The sequence below is a fragment of the Leptosomus discolor genome, chromosome 7, assembly GCF_034619465.1.
Source record: "Leptosomus discolor isolate bLepDis1 chromosome 7, bLepDis1.hap2, whole genome shotgun sequence".
In the NCBI taxonomy this organism is placed as follows: Eukaryota; Metazoa; Chordata; class Aves; order Leptosomiformes; family Leptosomidae; genus Leptosomus; species Leptosomus discolor.
In genome coordinates this window covers 47,487,896-47,512,185 of record NC_141397.1, presented here as the reverse complement: position 1 = coordinate 47,512,185, position 24,290 = coordinate 47,487,896, and the positions used below count along the sequence as shown (strand labels likewise).

Genomic DNA, 24,290 nt, shown 5'->3' with positions numbered 1-24,290 from the left:
ACATTTCAGCAGTAGAACAGACTGCCTGGAGAAACTGGGGGGTTCTCCACCCAGATGAGGCAGAGTCCTCCCAGATCCAACTGGGTTTGGGGCCCATTCTCTCCCATGTTTGTCTCTGCAAGGGAAAGTGAGAGGGCTACTAAGACCCTGCAAAGAGCAAGCAGATATTATTATAGTGATGATCTTAAAAAGTGCAATAGACTAAATATTGATAAATATAAATTATATATACACACGTATATGTTTGCATATAAACAGATACATGTTTGTCCTTACATTATCACTCAGAGCACTTGGTCTGAGATCAGATTCACGTAGATCCTCTATCATTTTACGCAGATCCTTTCTTATTTTATAAAAAGTAGACTGAAATTATTCAATTTAAGTAAATTACATGAAATAACTGTTTTACACATGCAATTAATGTTCTATCCACATGCCTTAGTCCAAAGTGGATACTTCTGTTTCCAATGAACTTAAATATATCCGAACAACTATCCTGAGTAACACTTCAACGTCACTCTTCTTGAGACTTTACTACATTTTACATTGAATTTTAATTTTCAATAGATTGTCTTTTTTAAAAAAAAAAAATCATATAATGGATTTCTTGCCTATGAGGCTGTCTGAGTTTTATCTGCAGACATTAAAGTTAATGGCAAAACTACAACTGTTTTCAGAAGGCAGTATTATATGCAAAATTTAGAACTAAAAGCCATGGATTCTGGCTGAAAAGAAATTAATAAACAGTTTACAAAAAGCACAAAAGTTGTGTGAAGAAGTCTTGTCCAAGGATATATTACCAAGGCTCCTTTCACTTGTATTATGAATTCCACTCTTCTATCTTGTCTAATCCAGAACACTGAGGTTACTCTATTTTCTGCTTTTTATATACAGTAAATAACCCTGGGTATAATTAAAAACACTTATAATATCAGTAACAAAGCAACTTCCATCAGCAACCAATTTCAAAAATAGACTTTTTATGCTATTCATAAGAATGGCAAGGTCTTGACTGGAATGTGTCTTTTACCAGGTAAAAATTGACTGTTATTTTTCAGTTAGACTAGAAGAAACATTCTCATGGCTGCAATATGATAAACTACCGCCTTTTTTCCTGCCAGTTAATAAAGAAAAAATTACGGGGTTTTTTTCACACTACAATTTCCAGATTCTACAATACAAGCTGAACTATGAATGGGAATAAAACCAGAGTTCCTGATTTTTAAAATTGCGTGTTTCTTCTCTAAATGACAATGAGCTTTATCAATATTAACTACTGCTCTCCCTGGTACCAAGAAATTCAAATGATGTCTCATTTAACTTTTTGTTTGAAAATGCAGATATCCCCAGAGATTTTATTTATCTCAGCCATTCACTTCATACTAATGATAATTATGAATATGTCTAAATACTGTTTCCTGAGACATTTGCCATCAAGCTGATGTGCACATGACTTCAGAAAAATCTTCCAAACAGAATTAATCATACTTTTTCATTTGGCCATGTAATTTCCATGAAAACTGCTATCACTAGAGGGAAAACCATTCGGACTGCATTTGCTTTTCATGTAGGAGAGATTCTGACGTCACGGTTACAAACCTCTCAATATTAGCTTTTGCATTACTATTTTTCCAGTATCCTTATAATGAATTCAAATCAGTTCCTCACTATTGGTGAATGTATCCCAAACTGTTTCAATTCTTTGGTGTCAGTCACTTGACTCAAATGAAAACAGAGCAAGAAAGTCTACATCTATCACTTCCATAACTTCTTCCTAACAGCAAACCCCAGTCTGGTAGGCATTATAATTTATGGATTCAACTCTACCACAGGACAAAGCCATTTATTTAGCAACTAAAGTATGTCTTTAGCTTAAGGTAGTGCTGTAGTCTTTTGAAAGATCTAGCTAGGCAGCATGCATTCACTGAACAAGCAAAACAAAGGAATAGTACCAAAGCAACATACTACAAGAATCTAGACTAACTTCATTTTTGAAAAACAATTTTTTGAGACCACGGGAATCAAAGCCGTGTATTTATACACAGTTTATTTCCAAGTTAACACAGGTACAGAGTCACCTGCACGTGACAATTTAAACACTTTGCTACAAAATTTAATCTTGCTTAGAAAGTAGGCCATGTAGTCAATTTACCAGTGCTAAACAACCTACCTGAACGCATATTAAACCAAATTAAATGATTGCATAAGTAAAAGTCAACTTGTTTTACACAGACCTACACAGGAAAATGCCATTGCTTCTTTAAATGGAAATGGAAAACTTGTCAGTAATTTTATAACACATTGGGAAAATAGCATAGAAAAGTGAAAGCTAAGTTTGACAAAGAATGAAAGGCTAAAAAATGGTTCTCATCATGTAATGCCATTCCTGTCAAAGCTGGGGTTTTTTTGGTTGACTGGTTGTTCTCAGCCCATTTGTTCCTGAGGAAAAGTTCTCATCAATAAACAGCATAATAAACAGTTCAACAGTAAATCTGACTGATAACCAGTGATGACTCAGTGATATCCCTAAGCATTAAACAAGTGAGAAATTTAAAAAGCAGATGAAATAGGAAAATACATACGCACAAAAGATCCCATGAGGTTAAGCTCATTAGAGCTATGTGAAATATTTGTATTCACACCAGACACTGTACCAGGGTTAAGACTGAGAAGAGTACAAGGTAAAATAATCAAAATTTAAAACCAGATTTTTCACAGTATGTTCTTGTATTTTCAAACATATATAAATTTTTTTTTGTGGGTTTTGGTTCTGATTTTTTTTAATTAAAAGCTCAGTATTCCTATTACATTTACCTGTTTTGACCGTGATCTGCTTCAAGATTTTAATTTCCTGTGGATTCTTGAATCCAAGCAAAATGAAGCAACAATCAATTGTCATTATTGATTCTTTATACACTACAACTGTATAACATTTCCAATTGTCAGCTATGAATGCTCATGACAATGACCTGCATCTCTATTGCCAAAAGTAGATCTGTTGCTGTGCTCTTGTTCTTGCGTGGGATAGTTTCCAGCTTGCAAAGTCTTCTCTTTCTTTAAGATGAAGAACTCTAACAAGCATCTTAAGTTGCCAAAAAAAAGTCCAACAGAACTGGCTCAGACCAGCACTTATCAATATAATTAAATTAGAAACAGTTACGAAGAGAAACTTGGAAACAAACTTAAGGCTAAAACTAATTTAGAAAATAGAAAAAACTCAAGAAAGAAAAATTACACACTTTATGGATTGCATCATCCACAGATCTGGAAAACATTATCAGACACCTGAAAGTCAGTAACTACAAACACAGGTCAAAAAGAGGCCTAGAGAAATGCCTAAGTCAGTTTTCAGAGGTGCAGTGAGCTACAGAAATTTGAGACATCTTTGGGATCCTCTGAACTCCAGAATAGCAAGTCTCACCATTTCTGACAAGCTGTGAAAAGAGCAATTCTGGACAGTCCAAACCTCAACACTTTTGAACGCTAAAAAAAATTAAATAACAACTTCTACTCTTCTCCACTCCTAGCTTTCCACTCTCCCATTTTTTTCATCCTTTGTTACTCTTAACTCTCTGAAAAAGAAGTTTGGAAAAAAACTGTAATGTCCACCTTCCAACCCCAAAGTGTCATCTTTGTCAATCTGATAAATATTTGAGTTAGTTTAGAAACAAGCTGAAAAGATAAGCTTTTTCTTTAATAGTGAGTATAGGTAAAGCACCTCCACGCAAAAGGAACAGATGACTTAAGATACCACATGCCCAATTCTGGAAGAGGCATAGAGATTAAACATAAGCTAACTTTTCACATGGCTGTTCTTCCATCAAATAATAACCCCAAGGATTGCTACACAAAGCCTACATCTCAATACTTTGCAGAAGGCAAAGATTAGAAAGATATTACATTTCTTTTAAAATTTCCCCATAACAAACACATTAATCAGAAAGAAAAGCATTCTTCCATTGCTCTTTAATAATAAACAGCAGTATTAAACACATCACCAAATGAAAACTATCTTCAGCTAACAAAACAGCTTATATTTTTCAGAAGAATGTTTTTAATGCACTGAAAACTTTGGGTTTATACTTGTAGTAATGCCATGCAAGTGACCTCTCAGCTCACATTTTTGTTTGCAGTTCTTCTGTCTTTTAACCTAGGATTCCTTGCTGCAGTCAATCATAATGCAGTAAGTCATAAAACAATAAAACCAGTGTTTAACATAAGTAATATCTGAATTCTCATTCTGGTCTACGAAATGTTCTATCTTCTATATCACAGTATCTGGCAAGGATTATGTCCCCACCTCCCCCCTTTTTTTTTTTTCAAAATCTTTCTGAAAAGTGAGAAAATGTATATAAACTGTTTGTAAGTTTGGTGTCTGTACTTCATGTATATTCCCCAGTATGACTGACAGTTATAAAACATCACACAAGAAAATTACTGATTTGCAACTAGAACTCAAGCAATCAACTGCCGAAGAAGAGCAAGGCACTATTCTCACAGAGGTAGGGGTAGATGAACTGTGCTGGCAGAACTGAGGACACAGGTAAATTGAGGGAGATGATCAGCAAGACCATAGGACAGTGAAAATGCATAAAATTCGCGGAATACTGGATGACAGCTTTATCATCAATTAGAAGAGTGACTACAACAAACGGACAGAAGGGATGACAACAGAAATAGCGAGCAAATAGCAGAATGCTGTTGTGCTAATGAAGGCCTTGGCCTACAGTATATTAGTTTGGTTACTTTGCTGAAAACACATTTCCTTGTCCAATAACTTTTGTTATCTTCCCTCAAATACTTAGCAATACCTTCCAAGCACAGTATTTCAGTTTTTTCATTTTGAAATGTGCTCAAAATAAAGGGCGTTAAGGAAAGAAACAGACTGTTACCTCAACACTTAATTGTAGCCCCATCACTCCATTTGGTTACCAGTTAACACTACACATACTTCCTAATACATTTCAAACTACTTCAGATGGCCCAAATCTCTTCTCCTAACTTCGAAATATTAAATGCACTTACCCTGGCGAGATTAAATGAATAGCCACCAGCTCCACCCAACAAGCATATTTACTGGGTATCTGCAATCCAAGGACACTGCTGACTCTTCCTGGATTGTAATGGTTGTTAAGAACTTTTAAAGCAAACAAGACTCCTGCAAACAAGGGAAAAAAAAAAATCATATAAAGAGAGAAGAAGTACTTGTACCCAAACAATAAAGAAATGTAAACAACTTTACTACTTAAGAACCATGCAGTTTCACAGCACCACAAAAATACCGTTGCGTGCCAGAACAAGAGTTCTAAGCTGTTTTTCCAGTGATACGTTTCAGTGACTTAAAAAAAGGATAAAAAATTTACATATTTGTTTAACAGCCAATTCTAAGTTGCTTTTTAATGTCTACTCACTATTCAAAACAATACAAACTTAATTTTAAAATGGCAGTTCTAGTTGAAATAATTGACAAAATTATTGAACTAAAAAAAAATGTTCCATGAATTGAGAAAACTATTACTGAAAACAAGACAGATACATGTGAAGCTCAACAGTAGGCTCAGATTCTGAATTAATGGAAAATCATCTTACATATACTCCAGAACCACTTGTTTCTGAAAAAAAAAAACAGTAAATTATCTTTAATCAAAATAAATAATCATTAATTTCTAATTGACTGCAACTATTTTATCATGCAAGCAGTAGTCAATATGACAGAATGAAATTCACACAATTTACTGGAACTTTCAAAATGTTTTTGAAAAAGTTCCTCTCGAGAGAAAGCTCACAGTTGCCTGAAAAAAAAAAAAATCTGAAAAATTGGCAAGTCAAAGATTCGACATGGAAAAGACAGCAGAGTTGAACATCAGTACAGATAGACTAAATAAAAACATGAAAAAGGTTTCCCTCCCCTTCTAACACCATAGAAAACAAAAGATAGCAAAATTCCTTAATCTATCCAGTGATGCGGATATCATTATTCTAGGATCAAATATAAACAGCAAAGACACACTGCACACATGCTCATGCTATTTGCTGCTGATAAAACTGGACTTGTTCCAAAACTATACATTTTCTAAAGGGGAGAAATATTCAGTAGCAGCAGCATAGTTTAGGAGTCCTCACTTTTTTTTTTTTTTCTTCAGGTTTTAAGTGTCCATTGGAACTGCTGACCTGGTGTGATCTACTCTAGGTGGTCCTGCTCTGGCAGGCGGTTGGACTAGATGATTTTCGAGGTCTCTTCCAAGCCCTAACACTCTGTGATTCTGTGTATAGCCAGGTTCCATCCAGGGGTAAAAGGGGCATGTCTGTTTCATCCATTTAAAATGAAATACAATCTAAAAATCCAAGCACCCTAAAATTCTTAAAAGCCTGTTAAAGTGAATGGGTCATAAATATGCATACAGATCAGCTCTTTAAAGAAATAGTTATTAAGAAAATACCCATATTTCAACAGCTGTTCCATATACCTGCCACTTGCCTCAACTGAAGAGAAATTACCTATGCTGAAGGTCATGTTGAAAATGTCGAAGGTTTAGAAAGATCAACTATGGATCTCAACCATTTCACCTTACAGGGAAATCTCAACACTACCCAATTATACAGTAGTATTATATTCCCAGTTATGTAGTACAAAGCAGTTTCATCCTAAATTCTTGAAACATTCACCGTTCTCATTCCTAGTAAGAACTGGGTTGATACTAAGCTGGTTTAAGGCATGGACTGACAGGAACATACAGGAAAAACCTCACGTGGATGGTGCATTATATAACTGAATACCCGAAACAGATACTTCTTCACAACTTACAGATCTCAACTTCTCATCCTACAGTCTAGAATGATACGAGAAAAGAGGTTCAAAAAGAAGCTTGATCGCAGCACCTCCCAGTTGTTCACAGAGAATAGTATTACAGAGGACACTTCTCCCACAAATCACCCAGTAGTAATTCGAGTACCATATAAGAGCCAACCCTAGAAAGCCCAGCTGAGACCGGACTGAGTGCACATATTTCAGTCATTTTACCACTAATAAGAAATATTCAGTAGGGTTCTGCAGTCACTGGTAGGGAACAGCAAGAGTGAGATGCTCCGCAAAGGAGAGGTATCCAAAGGGAACAGGGAGGCAGGCAGGCAGCAGCCTCCTCAGTGGGGACCCCCAGTCCCACAGTCCTTGGGCAGGCTGGTGACAGTAAGCAGAGTGGGCCAGGAGCCACAATCACCAGGCATATCCTCCTGAGAAAGCAGGGCCAAAGACAGTCAGGAAGTCAAATCAGGCCCCAGGTCAGAGAGGGACATGGCCAGGCACAAATGCAACGCAGGACAGACAGGGATGACACAGAGGGCTTGAGCTTAAAGGCAGCTGCTGAGCAATGGGGTAAAAGGCCCCCAGTGAGGCTTCTCTCAGCCATCTCACATACTTCTTTTCCCACTAGTCTGAGGTGGGTCGCAGCTACCCCATATCAGAGCTGGCCTTCAGCACAGGTAGCCAAACCCCTCAGGGGAAGGGGCTGCACTCAGGGCCCCTGCAGCCACCATAAAGGCCAGTATAAGAACTGGGCACATCTCATTACCAAAAGGTGGGTGACCAGAGAACACCTGAAGCCCCAAATGAGCAACTACTAGGATGTTCCAATGCATACAGATTCAAATACCACAAGGAACCCTCAGAGACATTGAAGCACCTTTCTCAGAGGCTGAAAAGAAGGGCTTTCCTTCTAATGCTAGGTCCCAATGACAGCAAGGAAAAAACCCTACATATCTAGAAAAGCAGTGCTACTTCTCCACTTGACTGCAGGTTTTTTTAAAGGGAGGAGTTCATTGACTTGAAACTCTGATCTCCTAAATGAGAAGACAAGACCATTACTGGAAGATGACCAAAATCAGGTGTGTGGATGGTTCTAGCGGAAGCAAATCTAGGGGAGTCTCTCTAAAGACAAGCATGAATGATTTATAATTTGAAGATTAAAATTTTAAAGTGATAGGCTTTTCTAGAACCCGCCTAACAAGCATTATTGACATCAGAAAATGAAAAGCTTCAGACTTCAAATAGTCAGTGACGTTAAACAGAAAACATAATTCTACTGGGATGATTGTATTTTTCATATTCTGCTAAAGACACTGCTAGTCACAAGAACATGAACCAAACCCCGTACTGTTCATACCCAGAGTACATGCTTTAAATTAAAAAAGAGGGTAACTTTACTGACGTAACAACCACACACATGCATATAGATGTACACCTATCCATTTTCCGCATTCAACAAATACTGTTACATAGTACCTATGAATACTAATTTTGTATATGTAAATATATAAACCAACTATGTGCCTTACCTGAAAAACCTACAGCACAATTCATTCCATACAAAGGATCATCCAGAATTTTCACAAGCATGAATTCCAGCAGCATATAGACAACTCCAATCAGCACTGAAAATACTGCAATTATGTATGCAAACCATATGCTCTTAAGCTTTTTTTCCAGCATTATCCCCTTCCAAAGCATGGAAATCATGTTATAATACAAATGCCAGTCATCTGCATGGTGGACAGGAGAAAGCAGTAAACGCTGCCAGTTCTTTCTGTAGAAGCCTTCATTTACACTGATACACACTTCAGGCAGTGGCCCCACAGGATTCAGAAAGAGAAAAATATTCAGTGCAAGTACCCCAAGGGTAACAGCAGGAATGTTCTGGAGTCCAACTTGAGAAATTTGATAAAGCAGCAAAAGCAGTCCAGCATTGACTCTTCCCTGCCTTCGCTGCATTATTACTTCTTATTCAAAGAAATGTGAAGATTATCCCAATTTCTAGTCTTTCGTTTGAATTCAAAACCATACAAGTTCTGGAAATTCTGAAAGAAAAAAGTAACTGCATTATTATACATACACAGGGGTGTTTTCAAGCTCATCACTGCTTCTTTTTAAACACAGCAAATTCTTCAAGCTAATCAGATGACATCTCTTTTTTAAATTAGAACAAAAATTCAAATAAGAAAAAAAAAAAAATCACAATTTTTCAATTGGTATAAGACACAAAAGGTGTTTATACAGGTAATCCAAACAAGCATTGCAAGAAAAAGGAGCCTGCAACCTCTCTTTCATGTCCCTGGACAGGCTTTACTTCATCTATTAAATCCCCAGGTGTTCTAGACATGTTCTCATTAATATCTTGATTCACTCAGCATTACTAAAATTTCACTAAGGAAACCAGTTACAAATTCTTCTCTAGAGTCTTGGTTTTCAGGCTTCCTATCTTTTCCCACATATCTAAATTTTTTTCATTAACATTTTTCCATCTTTTACAAATATTCAATACAACGTAAGAATGAAAATTAGAAGTTATAATTCCAGAAAGTAACAGAGACACAGCTAAGTACTCCTAAATATAACCTTTGAAAATTGTTATTGCTTTCATAGTGACTAGAAACGAAAGTTTAATTTAAAAGTATAGGATGGAGAAAAATACCTGTAGTAAGCAATCACATAGAAGAACGGCACATAAAATTTACAAACAGTTGTAGCAAAATATCCATCTCTGCCCTATTTATGTCAGATAAAAGGGGGGATTAAAAAGGGCTACAAAAGTTCTAGATCTAGCTAGAAATAGGGTTACTATGACAGAAACAGAAATGGCACCAAGTGAAACTGCGCGAGCCTGTAGAGAAGGGAGGAAGCTGCACTGGAGAACACGGCACAAGGTGACATGGAGCTTCTAGAGAGCCGAGCCACCTGCAGAAGACAGGAAGAGACACCCAGTTCCAAGCAGCTTCCGAGGGCTACCTCAACTTAGCCTTACTGTTTTAGTTCTCAAAACTCTCCAAGTGGCATAACAATAGCATGGCCACTCTTCTCCATCTCTAGGTTGTCACTTCTTTGCTCAGCTATTGAAGATAATTCAATACGTTATTTCATACATAAATATCAACTACGCAAAGCCAGCAAAATACACTTACTCTTCAAAACTTTGCCATCAGGTTTCAAATGAAACTTCCTGAAATACCTAGATATATACAATCACCCCATTTACCCCCTTTTCCATTATATTGTAAAATAATTAGAGTAAGTTGCTAACATACTAACTTTTTATTTAGTTTAAATTCCTTCCCAATTCATCACATCAAATGCTTCCTCTGTTAACATTTTTATTGGATAAACAAGCTACAATCTAATTCTTCTGGAGGACAGCAGAAAAAAAAAATTACACCTTTTATAAGGATAAAAAGACAACAGCTCAAGATGCCAGTTTAATATTCCATGTTATGTCTATTAGGATTTACTAAGTTTCCCATTTCTACAGACCATTGGTATGCCTGCAAACACTTTACCAAACACTTTTCTTTAGGTATTCAGAGTATTATTATGAATTTGATTGGGTTGCACCACACAGAGTAAGTGAACACATGGAAAAGAAGCAAATCACCTCCGAATAATGTGAACCTGTAACAGCAAAAGGAACTACGAAACTTGCACAGGGCTGAACATCAAAGATCATCATCTAGGGAGCAGCCTGCCTCCTCTACTTCTGTCTACATGAGAGCAGCATATACTTCCATGCTAGTTCACATGTATAATTCACATCTAATAGTTAAGTTTAAGTTACTGTAGTCTCTGGATTTCTCTTTAAATTGAATTTATGCTTGTTATAGCACTTTAAGGAAAAAAAAAAAAAAGCCACCCTGGTAGCATCCTCAAAACAACTGTAGTAGGACAGAATGCAAGTAAATGTGTTTGCTACATTAAAACGGAAATTCACTGCTTTTTTTCCCCATCTCTAAAGATGCTACATCACATCTAACTCTTGCCCAAAACATAGTGGAAACAGCAGAAACACATTTTATACCAGGCCTCTTCAACATACAACTAAGTATAATGGTGCCTTTAAAAAAAAGTTTCTAATCCTCACAATTTAACTAGAGACCTCAGCTGTAGTCCCTACAAAGTTCAAATGAGCCAAGACATCTTAAAGTGTAAATTGATTGTTGCAGTTGATAATTAATATTGTCAGCCTTTGACATTTTAATGTCAATGTTACAAAAAAAGTACTTGGATAATCAAAAGTTTAATCAACGTCATTTTCTTTTTCCACGCTACATGCTCTGATACCAGGTATACCAACAGCCCCAACCTGTTCTTACATGCATCTGCACAAATCTCTGATTTTTCTTGTACCACTAACACAGCTACATTTTCTCCACCACAAAACAGTTGACATAAAAACTGTTAGAATTTAAAAGTCAACATCATTTAAATGCAAGTTATGTGGAAACCCCAAAATCTTGCCATACCACATTCTTCAAATTGCCAAATACTACAGTCTTAATTTTTTTTTATTTTTATTTTTTTTTAAGTTTCCACCCCCTCTTTTGGTACTCTTTAATTTCCAGTTTAAATACTTTTAACATACACGCACCTAGGAAAAGAAACGCTCCTACAGCATGTACCTGTACAATAATCACATAACATGACCGGGAACGGTTTACACCACAATTACAGCAGTACTATGTATTATAAATCATTCCCATTATTAGGAGAAATCAAAAGATGCCAGCCAAGACACATTATGCGCTTGATTGTAAAGGAAGAAAATATAAGAAAGAAAACAGTAGTTATTTGAGAGCCTTCTGGAATGCAACTCACTTAAAATATATAGAGCCTTCAACTGTTTGAACATTCTTCCTCAGCCTCTACTCTGTGTATTAAAAGTCTAATGAGGCTTGAAACAACGAAGCACTCACACCTTTTTTCTTTTTTTGAAAACATGCCACCCACTTCATAATGTACAAATTTCCAGAACAGATTTGAAATGGACACTTGTCTTGCATCTAGGCTGCCATGTGTCTGCATTTTTGTCACATATTCAAGATAAATGTCTGAACTAAACATTCTTGGAATTTGTTTGTTTTGTACTAAGCAAGTGCAAAAGCATTTAAACTTTAATTTTACTGTGACAACCATAAAACATCATGACTTCATATTACTGAAGAATCATGTAATAAAGTAAATATTTTAGTAAATACCAGTTAAAATGAAATGTTACACTGTTCTCCTATAGCTGTAATTTGAAGTTAGAGGAAAAGAAATCTCCCTGTCCTCTTGCTCCCTGCAAAATGGACAGAACTACCCTAAAATTTTGATTTATGTTTATGTGAAGCAAAATCTAGCCCATTGTCCTTCTCCTTAAAAAAATAAATAAATTAAAACCCAAAAATCCCACTGTGACATAAGCCTAGACTTTTATGACTAGACAGAGACATATAACCTCCTGTTCCCACTGACGGTGAATACAGCCGTGATCTACAGATTTTGCCGTAATCAGCACAGCACATCCTGATGTTCAGATCCATCACCGACCTTGTCCCAAACTGCTTTGTTCTTCTCATGGCTTTGCAAAAATGAATTGTAATGGAGGCGCCTGAGCATTGTATAGCTCTTCACTGACAGAAAAAAATCCCAGGGTTACTCTTTCAGTTCAGAGCAGGAGTATGGTTTTGAAGTGAATTTCTCCACTGCCCCCAGCGACTTCCCTGTGGTTCACATCATGCTGTGGCCTGAGTGTGCATGAACTAGTCTCCCTTCAGATGAAACTAAACCAGAAGACAGATTCCAGGAAAGAACCAGTGCACTCCAGGTAAAATTTGGCACTCAGCCTACACGTCCAGCTTAGAGCTAGACCAATGTAAGAAACCACTGGAAATGCGTAAAGGGTGGATGTCAGATCCTGCGCACACACCGACTGACTGACGCTACAGATAAGCCTCAACAGGGCCAGCTACCTGTCTACAAAGGCACAGCCTCAGGGTACAAAGACCTACCCAAGTAAAGACTGTTACAGAAGCAGTGTTTTTAGGGCAAAAGAAGAGTCCTATAAAGGAAACAGAAGCAAACTGTAAACCCTTTTACTATTGCCCTCAAACTTTGGAAGCCGGGGTGGTGGAGAAGGTAGGCGTAACAGGAAAAAAACAATGCAAGAAAAAACTAAGAAATTTGAAGCATAATGAATCATCCTGTTTATATTTAATATGTATGCAAGGAGAAGATCAACCACAAGCTGTCAGTTACAATAAGCTTTGAAACATACAGTCAATTATGTAGTTCATAACAAAAGACAAGGTTCTGACACAATTATAAAAGTAATTGCTTCATAAAGAATGACTTCCGGATTAATCAAATGTGCCTTTAAAGGGCATAATGTGCTTTCATTCACAAAGGAATACTGAACTTTAAACTGAAAAAAACACATTTCAGAATTTGGCATGAGAAGTCATACATGTGTAATATAAATGTTTTAAAATAATTTAAGTCGGTAACTACCCTCCTGAAAGGAAAAAATGCAAAGTTAAATATCAACATAAAATGACTGCATAAAAGGCTATGTCACAAAGTTTTGTTTGTTGCTTTTTTTTAATATGCCAAATTTTATTTTAAATGTCCTCCAAAGTTTTCTGTGAGAATAATGAAGTTCCTCTGTCTCTTATGTCTGCTTCAGCATGAAAACTGACAATGTTTTACAATTCTTTAATCCTCTTAAAGAAGTCATTAACAAAATAAGCTTTTAAGCTAATAACTTCAACTTAAAATTGAAAATCGTGTTCTGAATGGTGTGACAACTACTATTCACAATAAAATACATACATGTTAAACAATACATGCCAAGAATACTTTTGGACACCTTATCCCCAAATAAATTAGCAGCTTTCGGAGGAAGGAACAGAAGGGACTAGGTCAGATCTCATAATCTGCCTAACATCTTAGGTATGAAGATCTGAGACATTTAGGCTTTTAATTGCCTAAGTAGTTTGACTACTGCTATTTAATCTAAAAAGAAAAATACTTAAAGGCTGCAACCTGTCTATCCTTCAGTTAAAATACAGAGTTAGTCAAATTGTTTCATTATAATTATTAACTTGCAACATCACTGCAAGCCCTGCCAATTTTGGACTCATGTTTTTTGATTCACAAAAGAGTAATCAATTTAATTTACATATTTATCATATATGTCAATTGAATTAGAACCAATATACAAATCTAAACATCAGAAGGAGCATCCACTGCACTTTCTGTAAAGCTTATCATTGTAAAGACCAGTTATATTCTCTATCATTATTTGAGACCACTAACATTATCTCTAAAATGTGCTTAAGAAAACTCTGTTTTATCTATCTGCCTTCATTTCCTACACGGCATCCACCTCTAATTCAGTCTTCAAATTATTAAGTTGGCTACAATGACATTGAAGTCACAGCGAGCAACACTTCCTCATGCCATGCAAGGACACAGCGTGCAGAACCAACGAGCTTCCTTAGGCCACCCTCGAGGACATATAAACTTGAAGTTTTAATTCTAGCAGGGGTCAGTCTGATTGTCCAAACAGTTCTTCGGTTGTGAGGAGCTACTCCACCACTGTGTACAGCTAGAACCAGCTGCACACTGCTCTGTCAGAACTTCCCTCAGAGTGACTAAGCATGGGCTGGAAAACTTATTCTAGAAATTAGATCATGCATTTCAGATACCAGCTGGACCCTCAAGCTGATATGATGCATTGCAGGCAATTTACACGTTGGGCATTATACAGCAGCCAGAGTCTGAACAAAACCAGTGATCCCAAGTTGCAAGAAGAAAAATAAATGGTAGAAGTTAAAAAAAGGCCAAAAAAATTGCTTCAGTAGCAATGTATTTATAGAAAGAAATGTTATTTGATGTAACAAAGTCGTCAAAGCCTCTTCAGTTTGTGAAAAATCAGAACAACAATTACTGAAAACTTCTTTACATTGTGATCCAGGAAATTATTGAAAACAAATTCATTATGAAATTAGTCTACCACTAAACTCCTTCCTTCCTGATCTTTCAGTTTCTCCACTACCTTTGGTAGGCAACCACTGTGGAAGTGGTTTGTTCACATGCCTCAAAGCCGAGGCCTAAACTATGGTGAAGAGGATTTACTTGCAATACATGTACTAACAATACTCCCCACTTCCTCCTCTGGAGGCAAAGATCACACCAGTCTTTCCACAGTGCAATATAAACCAGCTCCTGAAATGGAACAAACTAATACAAAGCTTCTTCATGGTTATGGCTTACTCTAGTCAAGAAGCTGATTATAAATACGCTGTCAAAAGGAGTAGGTTTTGCTTATGTAAGTCTTATATAAAAGAAATCCTGTTGCAATGGCCAAACCTGTAAGTCATTTTAGTATAAAACAAAAAAGCAGGCACCTTTATAGATTTTTATAATTTACAGTTATGAAAGTCTACATTTTAGCAACTCTCCTTAGAAGTCACTAAGTTTACCTCCATTGAAAAAATAAAAATAAAAAAATCTGTTCAGGATCTATACAGGAGCCACAACAGCAATGTGTTACCACTGCTTTTTTTGGTTAGAGGACCTAAAAGCAACACAGAGCTGGTTTTCTTTACCTCTAAACTTATATGTCACATCTAATCAAACAGATAAAAGCATTTTTGACGAAGGCAGAAAGAAAAAGGAGTATGTCTATACACAATTTCTTTCTCTGAAGCATCAGCTGTTGCTGAACCTCTGTGGTCAGTTAGTCAGAATTATTTTATCATAACATTTTGAGGGGAGATAATAGACATATTAAGTCCCTTCCCAGTTCTGTGGAAGAAAAGGGACACTGAAAGGTTTGATATTCTTACTTTCCCCATCTTGTACCAGGCAGTAATTAGTAACTAGCTCTTAAAACACTAGGAGGCTTCTACACATAATTCAAGCTAGAAAAGTAAAATAATCATGAATATTTATAGTTACATCTCTGTACTGGTGAAGGTGAGGGGATGCACAGTTTAAAAAAATAAAATAACATCAGAACAACAGTGGACTTCGGGTTAGGCCACAATTAAAGAGTTTTAACTTCACAGATGTTTAACCACTTTAATTAGGGTCAGAGGTTAGGGGATATTTTTACTTGATTGCAGTACTTACACTTGTATAACTTCAAAATCAGGTACTTATACCAGAAGAGCATTCTCCTTTATTTAACTCAAGCATTTCGTAATATAACTAAAATGAAACAACCAATGCTTCCCTGACTCCACTTCAGCAGTGTGAAGCACAAGGGCTCTTAGAAGTTTAGCATTCCTTCATTTGTCTTGCTCCGAAGGAAAATTTGTCAGCAGTTTGTAGGAGAAAGGAAGGACAGGAAGCTTACTTTCTAATGAAATCCATTTTAAATTATATTCGTTAAATGTATGAGCAATTCAGAAATATACACTTCCTAGTATCAGTGTTACGTCGACTCTTGTCAAGACCTCAAATCTCTTAATTAACAAAATGCAGCTCCAGAAGGACATCACTGTGCTACCTTACGAAATTAAACCAACTAAGGTATCGTTAAACACATTTTATAAACACCCGAATTATATAAACTCCGTATTTACACAAATATAATTAAGCTTACCAAATATAGTCGGGGTGTGTTGGTCACTGCTTCTCCCTTGATACAGGTGCAGGTTTGTTTTTTGGTTTTTTTTTTCACCATTTTATCACTTTAACAAGGGAAGAAAGGGCCATAGTTCTGGTCAGTCTTTTTTTTTTTTTTTTTCTTTTTAAATCAGTTGATTATTTATATATCTGTAAAAAAATACTGCTGTGAGGAAACGAATTAAAACGAAACAAAACTGTCGCGGCACGCAACTGCAGGGAGAAGCAGCGCACACTCGGGTGTGTCGGCACTTGCAGTGGATTTACAGGCGCACCTGGGCTCCGGACCCGGGGAACCAGCACCCTCACCCCCACCGCTGGTCCCCTCCCGCTCCCTGCTCTCTCAGGCAACCGCTTCCTTCTCAGCAACATTCGCACGAGCAGCCATACAGAAAGGCGGGGCGTGGGGGGAACGCTAAGAGTTCTCAAAGTGCCAAATTCTGGGTATTTTTGCCGTTTCTGAAGCTCACTTCATTTCCGTAACCTTCGCTCCGCCGCTCGGCTTCCAGCGGCGGGGACGAACCAAGCCCCGCGGAGCGCACCTTACTGGCAGCCAGCTCGAGCGCTGCCGGTTTGAGGGGCAGCCTCCCCCGGCCAGACACCCCGCAAGGGCTTTCGTTCCGGTGCACCGCACAGCCCCCGGCTCAGGAGGGCGGCAGCTCTCCGGGCACGGCACCCTGGCCCTGCCTGCGCCCCTCGCGCCCGCCCCGCCCCGCCTCGCCTCGCCTCACGGCCGACTCCGCCCGGCGGGCGCCCCCACATGGCCCCGCCGCGGGCCCCGCCGGGGCGGGCTGAGGGAGCAGGGGCCACGCCCGCCGGGAGGGGCGCGGGGCTCCGCGCAGCCGCCGGCCGCCTCCCCGTCCCCACGCGGCGGCGGCCGACATCACCCACCACTCCGCCGGCAGCGCGCGCCCCCTCCCCGCCTCAGCACTCACGTTCTCTGGCGCGCGCAGCGGCGACGACACCAACCCCAACCCTCCCGCTGCACCACGTGATCCGCCCGCCACTCAGCGGCGAGGGAGGCGGTTTCCAGACCCGCCCTCGGTGCTCGCTGCGGCCGCTCATGCGCGGGGAGGCGGCCGACCGGGCAGGGGCGCGGCGCGCCGGAGAGGCGGGCGGTGGAATGGCCGCGGGGGGAAGCTGCAAGGCCCGGTGACAGTCGTGCAGCGCCCTGTTCCGCCGCGTCGCTTCGGAGGGTTCTGCCCAGGAGCTGAGGCAGTTATTGGGAAGTGGGCGAGCGCCTCCGGTGAGCGTTATCTGCGCCGCAGGCCCGGGGGCGGTGTTGAGGCGAATGCAAACCGGCGGAGATAAGGGAGCGTTCGAGAGCGGGCGAGGAGCACGCCGGATTCTGAGCAAAACCCCTCACCAAGTCCGTTCTGGTGAAATATGGCTCCAGGTGATAAAAGGTGCCCAGCTTCCCAGTTGGAAGGCTTTGGGTTGTGTTTATTCTAACAACGTCCGCGAAAATAACGGTTATTAGTGCCACTTGCAACTAAAACGCGTAATTAGGTTCCCCTTTGAAAATGTCCTGCTGCACGTGCAAAACAGAAACTAGTTCTGTAAGTTTTATAGTTCAAGCGCTTTAATTTTTTTCAGGCATTCAAGGCAATTAGATGAACACATTCGTTTCACTTGTGCAGAGTACTAGTCACTGATGTTAAGCATTACTCCCCAAATGTGATGCAGATATCTAGACTGCAAGCTTTGTTAGTAATTCAGTAGGGAATACATTGAACAAATTATAAATGCCTAAAATAATAGGTTATCATAGAAATGTTGGCAAGCTGATGGTGCAAATATGTGACTAGAGATGAATCATACAAAATCCACAGCGCAAGCTACATGTAAATGGCCCTATTTTGCTGTCATTTAGGTGGCACTGGGATTTCATAGAACATTTTGGCAATTTATACGAATCTGTCATAGAATTTATAAGAAAATTGTATTCTGCCCTTCCAAAAAAAGCACACAGCTCAGCAGACTGGCAGGCATGAAAGGGGCTGAATTCCTAGAAATAGGGTGGAGATGAAGTTAAAGGAGCAGACTTTGCCAAAACAAGCAACTTCAGCATAGTCTTCCCTTCCAAGAACTAACAGAAGCCAAAAGAGGAGGGCAGATTCAGTGTGTGCCACCATTTAGATACATTATCTTAAGCTTCTTAGTTTTGGCACATTCAAATCTGTTACCTCAATTAATGCTATTCATAATAATTCATAGAAATCACAGGATGTGGGAGTTATAAATACATAGACTGATAGATTTTCTATCATACACCAGGTTTTCTATAATTGGCACCATTTTCTGTAATAGCACACTCCATTTTCATGCAATTGTAATTCCAGTCCATAATTCTTAAAGATGCAGTAGTTACTGCCTGAGTACAGGTCCAGATCTCATTACTGAATGTACAAGTCCTGAGGTTGTGGTTCTCTTCCGGGACCTAGAATCACAGAACGGTGGGGGTTGGAAAGACCTCTGGAAATCATCTAGTCCACCCTTCCTGCTAAAGCAGGTTCACCTAGAGCAGGTTGCACAGGACCACATCCAGGTGGGTTTTGAATATTTCCAGAGAAGGAGACTCCACAACCTCCCTGGGCAGCCTGTCCCAGTGTAGTGTCACCCTCAATGTAAAGAAGTTTTTCCTCAAGGCAGAACTTCCTGTGCTCCAGTTTGTGCCTGTTGCCCCTTGTCCTGTCACTGGGCAGCACTGAAAAGTCTGGCCCCATCCTCTTGACACCTACCCTTCAGATAAGTGTTGATAAGGTCCCCTCTCAGTCTTCTCCAGGTTAAACAGCCCCAGGTCTCTCAGCCTTTCCTCGTAGCAGAGATGCTCCAGTCCCCTCATCATCTTCGTGGCCCTCCACTGGACTCTCTCCAGTAGTTCCCTGTCCCTCTTGAACTGCGGGGCCCAGAACTGGACACAGTACTCCAGGTGTGGCCTCACCAGGGCAAAGTGGAGGGGGAGGAGAACCTCCCTCAACCTGCTGGCCACACTTTTCTTAATGGACCCCGGGATACCATTGGCCGCCTTGGCCACAAGGGTACATTGCTGGCTCATCATCAGCTTGCTGCCCACCAGGACTCCCAGGTCCTTCTCTGTGGAGTAGCTCTCCAGCAGGTTGACCCCCAGCCTGTACTAGTGCATGGGGTTATTCCTCCCCAGGTGCAGGACCCTACACTTGCCGTTGTTGAACCTCATCAGGTTCTTCTCTGCCCAGCTCTCCAGCCTGTCGAGGTCTCACAGAATGGCAGCACAGCCTTCTGGGGTGTCAGCCACTCCTCCCAGTTCAGTATCATCAGCAAACTTGCTGAGGGTGCACTCTGTCCCTTCATCTGGGTCACTGATGGATATGTTGAACAAGACTGGACTCAGTACTGACCCCTGGGGAATACCGCCAGCTACAGGCCTCCAGCTGGACTCAGCACCACTGATCACAACCCTCTGAGCTCTGTCCTTTGGCTAGTTCTCAATCCACCTCACTGTCCAGTTGTCTATCCCACGCCTCCATCTAATCCAGAAGATCTGTATTTCATTCCTAGTTCACTTCCTGGGTCAACCTGAGCAATCATTCATTAATATTCTGTCTCTTCAGGTCCTTATTGATACAGCAAGGATAACAGAAGGCACAGGAACAATGGGAGGCTAAGGAAATGAGTGGTGTGTTCAGATGCTATAATTAAGGGGCTACATATGTAGATAGATTAAAAAAAACTCGCTGCTTTTTTACTTTTTACCTGACTGCGGGCTCTGATACTGATTAAGTTCTTAAAATTTGTTTTTTTCTCGTTCTGCACAAATTTTGCTAAAAACCCCCCAGATTTTCTGGATTATTTTATGCTTACGTAAATAGCTGGTTAGAAAAAAAAAATATCACCTGCAGCTCTCTTTAATCTCACACCACTATTCACCTCATGGATTTCTTTTACCTTTTTGTCTGAATGTTCATTTTTCTTGTCAATAAAACTGACTAAAATGAGAAATACTGTTTGCGAACTACAACTTTTTTTAACGGAAAAATTCAAAAGTTGATGAAATTTATTTCTTTAGCGTTGCTTATATATGTCCCATCTGTGTGATTACCCAGCTTTCCTCAACATGGAAGATGTTCTTGAGCAATGTAGTTTGGCTGAAGGGCTGGCACATAAAAGGTTGGCTGAATTCATGTAAGACAATATCCCCTGCCATGTAAGTGACTATTAACAGTGTTAAGTTCTGTTTCCTACTTGTGGCTGGCCTGATTAGAAAGAGAATTCAATACTTGGAAAGAAAATAAGGAAGAGATAAACAAAACCATCATTTTCATAACCCATGTACACTTCGCACAGGAGTGACGCATATGGTTAGCACTGCTTACGCCTTACTGCTAACTATATAATCCATGTAAATATTTATAATACAGCTATTATCAGTGTAAACATACAGCATAGTCATATGTTGACCCATAATGAAAAAGTGACATTGAGATCTTTCCTTTGCTTAATAGCACAAGGTTTAAACAGGTTTTAGGACCAGTAGAGCAGGTCTCAGAATACTCATTTTTCTGAGATTTATGCTGAGGCTTTTCAATATGAAATAATTGGGAAGGAACAGCCTGCTATGGAATGCATGGATGCAAATGAAATCCGTATCTGAAGGATATGTTTTTAATTAATGCTGGGAATCTGCTAGCAGCGTATTTGAAACACTGTTTATGTTAATCTTGAAGGAACTAGTTAGGACTGGCCTACAAATGTGAGAAGAATGTCAAAACATAGTCCCAGTAAAGGAACTGTGACTTTCTTAGACTGTCGTATCTGACAGTGCATACAAATAGTAGAAGAAGAGAGAAGCGTAACCCGGAATTTGATACATGGAATATTATGGGTCTGTCAGAAAATTAACAAAACGCAGGTGATAGAGGATCAGTTTAAACCTGTTACTAGTTTATATACAGCTGTTGTACCACTGCTGCCATTCTAGTTCTGAAAACAACATAATGCTTTGGAAACTGTGGAGGCAAACCCTTTTGTGAGGTACACACAGAAATGCGGTCTGACAGCAAATGTTTTGTATGAATTCAGGGCTTACTCTTTCAGAGTCTTTGATCTGACATTAACTTTGTCTTTGCTGTGTAGCCCACCCATACTAACTTTTCCTTAGCTGCTGTTGTACTTTCTCCAGTTCAGCTGCCATCATCGCCAACACTGTAACTTTACAGTACAATGTGGACAAATAGAGTGAAAAATGTAAATGCTTTCTATCCAGCTTATAGAGATAAAAAGGAATATATCCTGGAGGTTCTTGATCTGTTCATGTAGTCTGCTGGAAGAAACATCCAGTGGAAAATACAAGAGTGTATTGGTCTGAACATGAGCCAGATGAAACAGACCAACATCAAAAGGTTTCATAACACAGCCAAATGGGCCGTTGATCATCTAGTCACTGCCTGCTTACCCAGATACTTCTACATCATGTTGAGAAACTTCAGTTAAACCAAAGCATTTTCATCCTCAAAAGCCTAAGCTGTTGTATGTAACCAGAAGAGAAGAGAGTAGACCAAAAGACAGTGTTAAGGAAATGAATGTGTGAAATATGCCAAGAAAGAAGATAGTACCAGGCAATCCCTCCACGCAAGGGCCTTCTAAAAAAGGTATCAAAATCAGAGACTATCATTTGAGATCACTGGTGAAAACAAACTAAAATGTAACAAGTTATTGGTTATGGAATAACAAGTGGGTAACCTGCTGTCATCTAAAATTGATTTTAAAACATGTATACACATTTACCTTCATTTTGCTTGACCACAAGAATGTTAAATAATCATTACTAAAACAGTCTGAAAGTTGTTAACTGTAATAATACTATAGGCAGAAAATAGGCTGTTGAATACAGTTCTTTTTTCAGTTGCAACATAATTTACATCTCATCATTGACACATTGTACAAATCATGAAGTATATTCTGCTGCTGGCAGGGATTTTTTGTTAATACTGTAGCTGTGAAAATTTTGTGATTATTTCCCATTTCTATAAAGCATTCATGTAATGTTTTCCATTATGGAAACATGGGGTTTGATCCATTTTTTAATGAAATTTTAACTGCTTTATAATAAGGATACATCAGTAATCTTTGTGTGCTCCATTGGTCTGCAGGATGCCAGGACAGTGGAAGCAATGTGCTCCTCCAGGGAGATTTAGTACTCCCAGGTTCCCAGCCCTCAAAGTTGGGCTAATCCAGAGGCCATACTAGAGGGCTTTATCTGGCATTCCTTGTAAAGAAGGATTTGTCAAAGATAGTAAAGGAATTTCTCCAGAAATTACATTAAGCCCCTTTTTGGAGTCTTTTCTTGCTTTCTATTTTCTCCTGGGTATATAAGTAGAATTCAGGTTCTGCATGTTTTTGTCTTTTTATGCTAACTGTGGTTCTACAACGTGTATGCTCACCAACCCGACTCACGTCCCCTGCAGAGAGGTTGAGAGGCAGAGGCAGGGGCGGGGAAGCATTTGGGGCTGGTACCAGTTGAAGACTGGTCCTAGAATTTTACTTCACAACTCAGTCTTTTTATTTCTGTTTTCATACAATGAAAGAAGCTGTATTTCCCTTGGAAGTCTGAATCCCAGAAGTAGTGAGGAGGAATAGTATGTCATGATATTCGTAATATTGAAATGAGAGTTGATTGATTGGTTTTGGGTTTTTGTTGGTTTTAACTTAAAATTTCTAAAGCTGTCTAACATTAACATTAACTTTTATTTAACAAAACTAGCCTAACACAGGCATCTGTCATGGCTTAGAATGCATTGATAGGCCTTAATTGCCTGGACCAGCCTCACCTGGGTCCCCCTACCCACACCCACTGCCCCTGGACCCAGGAGCCCCATTTAAGCTCAGCCCTAGGCCTTTGTTCTCTTCCTGAAGGGGGCTGTAGCAGTGTTGGTCTCCAGCCCTGCCACAGCCTTGCCCTAGCTGTGGGCTGTGCTGAGCCGGGCCTGGGCTGGTGGGTCAGCCTGGCCATGCTGGCACCGTGTCTGATCCTGATTTCCCAGGCCTGCCTCTGGCCTGCCCCATCACCGTGGCCTCTGCTGGGATTTGGGCTCTTGGTTGAATGTACCTGCTGCCCCTGGACCTTCCCTGCCCCTTGTTCTTGTGCCTTGAGGCCAGGACCCCTTCACAGAGGCTGTCAGAGTAGGAAGGGAGCAAATACAATGTTCAAGGTAGTGAATCTGAAAGTGGCAATTCAAAGCTGGTAAGTTCTATCAAAGCATTGTTTTAAGTTTTTTCATTACTGGTTCTGTTTTTTAAAAAATCAGTAGAAATTGCAAAGCTGATGTAGAAAGGATAAAAGTAAATTAAGTGAAAATCAAACTGGCTTTTTGAAGCATTTAAGCATTTTTAGCACAGAAAATAATGTGTGAATTATAATCAAACTAAGTAAACTACTGAATACTACCAAACCTGGGAGCTTATGTTTTGTACCTGGATGTTACTCAGGTTTAGCTCAGGAGAAATTTCACTGTAAATTGGCAAAAAAAGAATTTTCTGGCAGATATATTTTATTTGAATAGCTAGTATAGATGGGAAAAGCAGACAGGCCTTCAGGTGCATGATGCTTCATTCAGATATGAGACAGAAGCAGTGGACTTCAAAGTTATATAAAAATTGAGGGCCATTTTTCTTGATTACCTTTAGAGCATACTGGAAGTTACACATCGTAGTTGAGTGGAAATAACTGCTGAATCTGCTGGGATGATGTTTTTTCTTGTGTATGTGTAGGAAACAAGCATCAGTCTTCAGCTTGGTTTCAAATAGCAAGTTTCACCCCTGTTTTTGTGGTAGTGCTGCTGTAGGCATAATGGCTTCCTCAGGACAAAGGCAG

At 39.4% G+C, this 24,290-nt stretch overlaps 1 protein-coding gene across 1 annotated transcript in view; it reads right to left on the bottom strand.

Moving 5' to 3' along the window:
- Positions 1-17,414, bottom strand: part of RHBDD1 (rhomboid domain containing 1) — a 49,084-nt gene extending 31,670 nt beyond the window's left edge. The window contains exons 1-4 of the mRNA XM_086467944.1: positions 17,374-17,414; positions 16,416-16,588; positions 8,335-8,853; positions 5,029-5,161 (exon numbers count right to left, since the gene is read on the bottom strand). Of these exons, the coding sequence (XP_086324070.1) occupies positions 5,029-5,161; positions 8,335-8,767 (566 nt within the window). The 5' untranslated portion in view covers positions 8,768-8,853; positions 16,416-16,588; positions 17,374-17,414. The remainder of the gene's footprint in view (positions 1-5,028; positions 5,162-8,334; positions 8,854-16,415; positions 16,589-17,373) is intronic.
- Between the last annotated feature and the right edge of the window lie 6,876 nt (positions 17,415-24,290).